At 51.2% G+C, this 10,565-nt stretch overlaps 1 protein-coding gene across 1 annotated transcript; it reads right to left on the bottom strand.

Moving 5' to 3' along the window:
• Positions 1 to 8,697: 8,697 nt before the first annotated feature.
• On the bottom strand, positions 8,698 to 10,166 carry TRIVIDRAFT_72068 (uncharacterized protein; the record flags this gene model as incomplete). Its single annotated transcript, XM_014103539.1, has 2 exons — positions 8,698 to 9,056; positions 9,133 to 10,166. 2 exons carry the CDS (start codon positions 9,853 to 9,855, stop codon positions 8,838 to 8,840), a joined length of 942 nt encoding a protein of 313 aa, XP_013959014.1.
• Between the last annotated feature and the right edge of the window lie 399 nt (positions 10,167 to 10,565).

Raw genomic sequence — 10,565 nt, 5'->3', positions numbered from 1 at the left:
CGTCCAGGGGCTTTTTTCCTCGCCGGATCCCACACAGTCCCCTCCGTCCTGAAGGCGAGCGGGGAGAACAGCCTTGAACTCCACCATGGGAACGCAGCTCGGCAGCCTTCTGATTCAGAACGGTTGAAGACCAAAAAAGATCCAGGGTCAAGGGCACCAGGCGAACAATGTGGGTGGGGGGGAGAGCCAAAGACACGGCACAGCTCCCAAAATAGGCTATTAGGCCCGTGCTGAAGAAGACGATCTCATCTAGCTGCTTTTGGGCGATGTATGGGATTTGGGATAGCTGGCCGCTGTCACAGACATGATGCGTACTGTGGCGCTCGACTAGCAGCTTATGGCACAAAGCTGGCACTAACAATGGGAGCAATTTGAGCTTGCGAGAATCCTTTCTCCATCGCGGAGTACCTGTTCCAGAGTCAGTTAGGTTTTGAGAGTGATGTGCGTTTCTATCGAGCTTCTTCTGCATGTGTGAAGAGCTTTCCCCCTCTTGGGGCATCCGTTAGTCGACCAACCAGTACGAGTACTCGTAGTCACTTACACCCCCAGATTGGCTCTATCGTGGTCATGTTTCTCAGAAGAGCTATCCGAGAGACATGACAAGTTTTCAGCTTGTCGACATTCCTGAACTCTGCACTCGCTGCCAACTGGGATGTTGGTAGGGGCAGCTTCCAAATCCAACTAGTGTCTGACTCTGTCCACGGCGAGAAATAGTTGATGTCCATCCACACGCTTGAGTACAATAGACATACCTTTAAGCAGTGAGAATCATCAACAGGTTGCTTCACAGTGCACCCCCAGAGGGAGGGCAGCCGGAGTAAGACCCAAATAGGCGAACCGTAACATCGTATCTCGGGCGGCATCCACCGAGACCCTGCGACCTACTGTACACCGTAATGTGCATTATTAGGTGGCGCGCTAGTGTTGTGTGTCAGTCAGTATTTTCCCCCAGAAGTGCCATTGAAAAGACCAACTGTGACGCCTTTGTTTGCACCATTGGCAAGCATTCCTCACAAGACGAATCTCAGATTCCCAGAATGACCGTGTCGACACAGGGTGTGCTACGCTGCCAACGCGCTTATGCGCCCTCGATCCGAAAGTCGGGAGTTCGTACCAGAAGGACGGGATGTAAGCAGGCCAATCTCATCAGTCATCACACGTCTGGTCAAATTTCTGCTTGGCAAAGAGCCACATTGCTCAATAGCACAATCCCAGATATTATGCCAATGCATATACGAAAGGACTTCACGGTCTAGATTCTTCGATCCTTGTGCGCCATTGGCCATTTGCTCAGCTTCGATGCATGACAAAAAGCAGACCCAGTGCGATGAGCTCCATGGCGCGCGATGCATCCTTCTCCCACAGTCCACAGTAGCGGGGAGCGGGCGTGCAACTCAGCCGGCTGCTTCCCGCCCCTACATATATTAGGGCTGAGAGAGATACATCAAGCGCACATGGAAACCCTTGTGCTGACAGGTACAAGAAGTTCCGCGCTGAGCCACGCAAGCGGTAGAGTATAAGCTTCGACGAGAGCCGCACCATCGTGTGTGCTGTGTTTCTGTGAAGCCATCGTGATACCCGCGACGGATGGATGGCGCCTTGCTTTGCCCAGGGAGGGCTGCCACAGGGCCAATGAAGGGCCTTGCAAATCATCAATCATTCTGCCAATGGCCGTTGGATGCTGCTGAACACTGTATACTCGTAGTAGAGAAGCACGCAAGGCCGAGATGCTGGTCCATGGCGGTTGGCTGCTCCCCACCTAGGAGCATATGCATGTGCCTGCCTGCTTGTGCAGAATGCCCAGAGTCTGGCGTCGTGTACAGTAAAATCCCGTAGACGGAGTGGGCCAGGCACGCGATGCGATTTGTCGCCACCAGAGCCGAAGGAGCAGTGCCTAGTAGGTAGTGCTCGTTCCCTGAGATTACCATCTCTTCTGTCCAGGCACAATCTCACCTGAGCAGCGGGCAGGCGACCAGTCAGCACAGAGAAGAGGCGAAATGGGAGGAAACACGAAGCGCCCAGGGTTATACGCACATACGCACATACGAAGTCCTACCTAGTTGCTAGGTGCTGGCAGTATTAGGGCTTGTGAATGGCGAATTTTGGCGACAGCAGCGCCAGTCTCCGCCTATGGGAAGCACAGAAGCTGGTCCTGCCCTCTGACTGGCTGTTAAGCCGCCCATGCCTCCTTCCACCCAGGCCCATGCATTGGGGAGGGGTAGGCAGAAGAAAAACCTGGCATCGACATCTGCATCAAAATACGCCCCAAAGCAGACTCCGGCCTCAATGCACCAAGAATCGAAAGAATCCAACTGTCCGGCTTTCATCAAGTGAACACTGTGTTTTCGCTCTCTCGCCTGCGCGACCCTGGTCTCTTTCCCGTGCCCGCCAAAGGACCCTCCAAAGGACCATGCAGATGAGCCCAGCCCAAACGAATAGGCGTCTAGCATCGCTTTTCAGCCTATAAACCACGACGGGGCCCTTCCAACAAGTAAGCTTTCTTAGCCGATTGCAAGGATATGTGCACTTTGTACATAGTATCCTCTCTCAGCGGTTTATGGCTTTTTAGATCAGCGCGAGTGCACTGTACTCGTACCAGCCTAGGCGTTCTGCAAAGGCGACGATTGCAATCCCAATAATCCCTGCACAAAGCGGGGATGCAGCGCCCCAATCGCGGGGAGACAGCCCACCATATTCCACATGAGCATTCAGAATACAGTAGGTATCAATCATCAATGTTTATGCTACTACCTACTGCAACAAGCAACAAGCCCAGGTAGTATTACCAGGTTACATTTCGGTATAGATATGCTAACCTGTCGGCAAATTTATTTCCCCGGGTGTACATTTACACTTACTTTTACTAAAGACGGACCTGGCGATATATTGTGAAGCCGGCTCGTACTTGGGCCTGGATCCCACGCGATCAGCAGCATCTCCAGATGCATCTGTGTCATAGCTTTCCACAGATGTGGAGATACTCCAGGAAGGGCCACCTAGAGGCAACTAATAACGACTTGCCTCATATGCAGGCTTGCAGACAGACTATCAACGCCATTGACGACATCAGATATAACTAAACCGAGCGAACAATTCCTAAAGAGTCATGCCCGGGGTAAAAGTGCGGAGGTAGACGCAGATCTAGGCGAAAAGCACATGCCGCCCCCAAAAAACAGTCAGTCTGAGCCTCGGCATGTTGGACTCTTCGAGATGCCCGCTCTAAACGAGTACATGGTCTTCTTACAGAGACGGGACGAGACGAAACTACACGTACTGCAGTCGTCGAAACAATCGACGAGAGTCTATGCCGGTGCTCTCTTGTAACTCCAAACCAGTAGTCTTGGTACGCAGACAATCAACTGCAGACCATGAGCTCCATAGTTTGCGGAGAGCAAATACGTGTATGCATTACTCTCTGAGCTCCTTGAGCGTACAAGTAGTCATCATGAATTTCGCTTACAGCATCTCATCTCCCTCGACGGCCCTACCAGTATGTCGATCATCATGTGCTTCCTTTTAGCGGCAGTATCGTCGTCAGATGGAGTCGTGGCAATCGAATTTCGTCGGAACAAGCTTTACACTATGTAGAGTCCAAGATCTTCGCCGACCTTCAAAGGGAATAACAAGCCGGCGCCGTTAGGTGGTCATGCATATGATCAAGCCACTATCTAGCAACCCCACGATTTGGTGGTATTCAAGGACGATGCAACATGCCAGCCTCCAAGCGCTACCCAGGATTGAATATCTGATCAGCATACCCTCTGCGCCTCTATGGAAACTAACCCTCTCTTTCGAGAGTATCACATTTCGGTTCTACTACATTTATTGATAAGTTCCAAATAAGCTCCATCACCGCCTCACGGTCGGCCTGGAGTCAGCAGCCCCCAAGAAAATGGTCACGGTCATTCAGAACATGACACAAATCCCTCTCCGTTTTCCACTATAGGTGCCACTTGGACACCTCTAACTCTTCGACTCAAATGCCAAATTTTAATGCGGCAAACGGGCCGTCGATCTCAACGTGGCCCCTGATTTAGTCCCTGATATGATTCGTCCAGTTTCAACGCCAAATTTCTAGTCGCAAGCTACTAACATGCATTTGCGCTACGGGTTCCAGAGTGTCGGCGACCAAACGCACGAGTACGACACAAGTACGGAGTACGAGTGCACACTCGAAGCAATGGAAAGGACACCGTAACAGAAAATGGATCATGGCACCGGGCTTTAGACGATGATCAACCCAAGTTGGATGGACCTTGGGCAGTAATTTGTGTTTCCTTACAAAGTGACGATCATTCCTAGCCTTTCACCGACAGCGCTGCCGAAGCCCCTGATGAGATGCTCGGCCAATTTGCAAGGGGAGTTTTCTCAGTGATAGTTCCATTTGGTTGCCCGACACTACGGATATGTTGCATCCGTGTACGAGTACTCCTGATAAACTACCAGCACATCTTAGCGAATCTCCGACGATACCGGCAGTCCTCCTGAGTCCACATGGGGAAAAATCGGGGTTTATTCCAGCAGGGTACAGAGTGCAGGCACCAAAATTAGCATTTCTGTCCAACTCATTTCGATACGGCTGCAGATACATACAGAGAGCACTGGTACGCAAACTCCTGTTTACGACAGCAGATGCCTTTGATCCGGACCGATGGTAAATTGGCGTCCATGGGAACCCTGACTCACAAGAAACCAAGAACCTTGCCCTTCACATGGCGGCACGTTGTCAGTTCCATCCACCTTCGATGTAACCCTGGCTATAAGGGTTTGTTGTTTGCGCGCCTTGGCAAACTGGAGATCGATCATTATCTCTCTGGCTTTCTTCGTATCTCGTTGCCCAAACTGTCAATTGCAACCCTGGAGATGGGTTGCATGCATAGCTCTACCTTATCAGCCTGCGTTCTTGCATCAGTTCGGCGAGGATTGCAGGCCGAAATGCTGCCTGTATTTGCCTACATATGCACAAGGTCGCTTCGGTGATTACGCACCTATCTATTTTACGCTGTGACTGGCGGTGTGCATCGCAAACGGGCCCCGAGTATCTCGTACGTCTCAATCATTTGGTTGCGCAATACACTAGCACATTCATCATGGGCTAAACTTGTTTGACGCTATTATTTGGAATAGAAGAGGAAATTTCGGCGACATCAACCTCCGCGGTCCATCAACGCCGTGATTTTTACCATAGGTGGGTTTTTCGCCTTCAAGCCAAGTTGGTTGCCAGGATGCCGGTTGTGATTGAATGGCTATATGGCCAAATCGGGCAATGTCGTTTCGATGCAAAGACTCGGGTATGTTGCCGTCTGCGAGGTTCTGAAACCAACGAACGTTTCCGGCCTTTCTCTCGGCCGGAATACACTACTGAATCTCGCTGCTGGTAGGCCAATGAGCTTACTAATTAAACATGACAGCTGCCATTAGAAGCATGTCTCGACAGTATCACACCAACTTGACACAAGTTGAGAGTCGAATTCTTCCCATCCAGTAACAACATCTCTAGCAAATTAGAAAAACAAGTGCTGCTCGGAACCTCTCACCGCGGCCGTCCGGAAGTTAGTGCGGTCTCGGCAACCAGATAATTTTGAAGGTTAAGCTTGCATGGGTCTCGTCACGGACTAGGATGGTGCAAGTACTCTGTACTTCGTACGGGGCATGTACTGCGTATTCAGGGTTGGAGACCGGGGCTGGAGCTGAAGCCTAGGTGAGCTATCGTCAACTAATCTTGCAATCAATACGGAATACGGAGCATATATCTGCTTCCCCATTGCCGGAAGAGCAGGGAGGCAAACTTGGCATCCGCGCTCCATACTCCGTCGACGGCAGTTAGCTAAGATTAACAGCGAAAATTGACCATGCGACGACATTACTGTGGTTGCAAAAGCTAGACTGGACTATTGCGTTCAGTAAGTTCGAAAAGGGAAATCTGGTGAAACGATGGGCCGCTGTCAAAATAAGCAAACGACATCTGACAGCGAAACAACCCTAAGAGAACTTGACCACGGGATCCTTACCAAGGGCATCCCTTACTAAGTTCACAAACCATCTCCTGGGCATGGCACCACATTTTTGGATAGAATGTTCCAGGCACGGCGTATCAGCTAACAGCTCGTTTCAATGGCGGTTCCTCTAACATTTGGTGATTGAGATTTATGTGATATAGGTAAATTCCTGGGGAAAAGGCCGAGCCGCAAGCATTTACCAGGCTATGAGACGACTGCCAGACCATCATCTACAATTATGGAGCCGAAATCCACCTCTATCGGGCGCAGACGCGCGGATATACCGATATACTCGTATCTGAGTCGGTACCAAGTACAGAGGACTGTTACTGGGGAATGAGCAAGTACCTATTTGCTATCGTTCTCCCTTGCATGTATGAGTACATATTCCCTTGCGAAGTTTTCGGACGGAAATCGCACCTGTGCTCCGTACGGTACATACAAGGTGCATGGGAATTCCCCAGCTTGTCCACAAGGTTACTAAGGTAACAAGCCTTCAAAATATCCGACGTACATGTACATACAAGCACCCTGGTTAGAGGAAGGAGCCGCTCAGAAAGGCATATTATAACCTGCACAGCTAATGAGAAAGAATGATGCATTATATGGTGATGAACAGCGCCAACCAATGCGACGAGTCATGCATATCGGCACGGTTCACTTGAGACGCACACATGGATATGTGCACCAAAAGTACAGGCCAGAAGGCTGAGCTTGTACTTTGTCAGGGGTGCCAAAGAGGTTTTGCATTTGACGCAATATGAGAATACTACTCACAAGCGACGGCCACATGAGAACCCCTGACGTGCTCCTGCATCCGGAATATACCCGTAGGTATTTACGGGCGTTGGATGAGCTAGACATGGTGCTAACGAAGTTCATCTCCTACTTGGGCTCAAACTTGCGGGAGGCGTTTTTTGGTCCGTCCCCTGTTAGCGGCAGCATGTTTCTCGAACACCGTTTAGACACGGGTTTAGTTTCTCGCTTGGTTGGGATTTGCACCGATGTCACCACGGTCGATAAGCTGGATAGATGGGGGTTTAGAGCAGCATCTCTCTCATTCAGCTGAGATGCTCTGGAGAATACGCCGAGTCATGTCCGCTGGACACATTCTCCCTCTTGTGCTCACCCGCCATCAGTTCGAGAGTCGGCTAGAAACTTCCCATGATTGGCCAGGCATACGGAATAAAATACCCAATGGATGAGCAGTGAGCGCTCCACAAATGCAGGTACAGAGCGCAAAATATGTACAGGTGCGTACGAAGTGCCGTGAGGAGATGCAAGTAAGATGGCCCGCTTCCAGGGCGCGAAGCTGCAGACTTGGATGGATCCATTCCGTGCAAATGTGAGGCACGGCGGAGTGTCTATGGAGTATGCTTGCGCAAGAGTACTCCGTGGGAGCACGAGGAGTACAAAGAACAGGTCGGCATTATGTGGATAAGAGGAGCCGATTCGAATCAGCGTCATTTTACTTGACATCGTTCTCACCGACGGCACAGATGCCACTTGCTTGGTTTAAGCGAGAGGCTACGGAACAAACTAAACAGAGCGGCCAAGTATTAGTACGAGTATGTCTGGAGATCTGCAACGGTGGGAACGAAGCTGGCCTAACCCATGCGGCTCTATGGAGGTTCCATCTACGGAGTGCTTGTATTCTCAAATACACCAACGAAAGCGTTCATAATATGTAGTAAGAGTTGGGGGTCATGGCCGCATAGAGAGGACTACCACGAACGGTTCAAGGCCACCCCTGGCCCATTGCATGTACATGAGACAGCAACAAGGCTTCAGCCAGGGGTCTCACGAGGAAAACGAGCTCAGCAGAAATTTCTACCAACTTGCCAACATCTCAGGATGAGGTAGTGCGCGCACCGCGCCGGAAGCCGATGCTTGACTTCGGCAGCATGGCCGACTTGGTCCTAGTCTCTCCTGATGCTGCGGCGGAGAAAAAAAAAAAAGCTCGCGGCGTGGCGTTCTCTTGTGGCGTCGTGATCCTTGAAAGAGACGCCCACTCGGGGTGACGGAGGGCAAGAGGCGGCCCATAACGCCGATGGCACCCAGTGCTGTGACCTTTCGGGTGGAAATGGGTTTATGCCGATCATGGAGCTCCGGAATGGCGTTGCTTGAGAAGCTTCCATGGCACTTTTTTTAGGCTTCTGTTTCGTGCCCAAGTGGCTCTGGCAGGTTAACCTGAAATTACTAGATGCTAGCCCGGAGCAACCACGCTGGTGCGGCGTGGCGTCGACAGGGGGCCGGGGGTTTCTTAGGACACCAGCTAGATACGGGAGTGGGATACGGGAGTGGGATGCGATGGTGATATCCCGCAATACAAGTAGTACATGGAAACGCCGAAGTGGCGCTTTTCTAGAAGGCTTCTAGGTCTTCGGGCATGAAGGAGCGTAATGTGAGTGAAATGAGGTTAATCACGTTGCGCTGGGAGCGTCCGCCTTGGCGGTTGCGAAGTCCGGCTCCGGTGTTACGAGCGTTGGGCGGGTGGTTCGATGCCAGCGTTGCATTGCGGTTCTGCAGCTGCAGCGACTTCTCAAATCGATACATTCGTCCGGGCTGGTGTTGGGTCGTTGAAATGAGGGTCAGAATGCTATTAACACGACCAACCAGTGTCCGGGTATGAATATACACGAGTCAAGCATAGGTATGCCTAAACCTACCTGACGAGTCACTTGAACAAAGGAAACATGGATATCTTTGGTAGTATTGATTATCAAGCACCAACTCCATCTCTCGAATTCTGCCCGTCCAACATACTTTGTATGATTGCCTCCATCATGACGTTACCTTGTGTTATGTGTTGAAGAGAACTCTTTTCGTTTATGGCTCTCATTGAATATCGCCAAGCACTTCGGATGAATTCACGCTCAGTTGCACGCAGGCCGCGTCAGCGAGGACCACGGCGATGGGCTTCTCCAGCGCAATCTTAATCGGCCAGCCCTTTCTATTCGTAAATCCAGTGTGATTTGAGTGCAGGTAGCTGGCAAGGTTTTTCGCCAGAGTGCTGGCCAACGCCTCGAGAGTCTCGAATGACGACTGGCTCATGACCTGTTGACCGCTCAGCATCCAGAGCTGCCCATATCTGGCTTAGGAAATCTAAGTAGCATGGTTTGTTCGAACTTACCTTGACTGTCTCTCCTTCTATCATTGTGAATATATCTTTGTCAATGTCAAATTTGTCGATTTCAATAGTAGCAACGACGACCTGCTTCGCTTCCCTCTCGTTATCGTTGACGCCGATGAGAGTAGGAATCCTGAGGTCATGGATCTTGAGGCTCAAACCCCTTGGCTGAGGCCTTGACTCGCCGTCACGTCCAAAGAGAGCTATTCTGGTGAGACTGACGCCGCCGCCCAGCAGCGAGGCTTTGGGCAGATGAACGGTGAGCTCAAGACATCGGATCGTTGACGGTTTCAAGAACGAGGGCTTGACCTCTGGCTCGTCATCCGTCGCCTTTGGCGCCCTTCCGTTGCAATCCTGGCCGGTGAGATCCTCCCAGATGGTGTTGACAATGTCTCGTAAACTTGAAAATTGACTTTTTCTAGCTGTGTTGTCGGATCCTTCTGCGTTAAGACGCTGCTGGCTCAGCTTCTCGAGTGAAGCCAAGATCGCCTTGCTGAGAAGCCCATAGTGCACGGTATCAGTCTCCACCCTATCAGCAGAAGACGACGAGTCGAAAGCCTCCTTGAGCATGACGGAGGCAGAGACGCTCAGCGGCTGCGGCCTCCCTTTTCTGTTCCAGGCATCGGATGGGCCTTCAATGGACGTCTGGAGATTTCGAACCCGCACTATCGCGGGAGGCTGGCCTGCTAGGAAGCGGACTCGCCAGTTGGGCTCCAAGTCCGCCATTTCTTCCCCTGGCGTATACGCAGCTGAGGGTTGGGGCGGCAGCTATGAGCGGGCGTTGAATAAGCAAAACAACGCCCTTGTTTTTTTGGGCCGTGACAGCCTTGCGGGATGCAGATCAGAGTTTTGCCGGGCTGACGTTGATTCTTCCCCCCACGTTTGAGTGTGCTTCTTGTCTCCTCAGCTGGCCGGGGGTTGGTCTGAACCAGGTCTCTCTTCTCGGGGCGTTGCAGCGTGATGAATTCCCCGTCGATTTCTCGTATCCCTTGCTGCGTGAAGGCTCTTGTTTTCCCGAGGATTCAAGCGGTCTGTCTTTTGCTCACTGAAGACGGTGAGGGAAAGAGGGAAAATGGAAACGAAGGCGGGGTTGGAAGGGCCAGCGAAAAGCCTCTGGCTGTGCAACCAAAGGCGTCGTGGCCAATGCAAGGGACAAAAAAAAAAAAAAAAAAAGTGCCACGCAAGGCGAGACAATTAGAATTTGGCTGAAACATGGCCCTTATCGGTGGCTTGGGGATGCATTGTTTCCAATCGTTTTTTTACTTTTCCCTTTGGCCCCTAATCTTGCGCGACTTTGTCTCTCTTTTTCGATTTGTATTTTTTCTCTCCCGTGGATGTGCTGCAGCTGGCCTATTGGAGTTATGCACACTGTTAGCGCTGTATCTTCTGAATTACCCTACAGGGCAGTTCACTTTGAACGATACGACCACGACATT

The sequence above is a fragment of the Trichoderma virens genome (assembly GCF_000170995.1).
Source record: "Trichoderma virens Gv29-8 chromosome Unknown TRIVIscaffold_4, whole genome shotgun sequence".
In the NCBI taxonomy this organism is placed as follows: Eukaryota; Fungi; Ascomycota; class Sordariomycetes; order Hypocreales; family Hypocreaceae; genus Trichoderma; species Trichoderma virens.
This window is presented reverse-complemented; position numbering and strand designations above follow the sequence as displayed.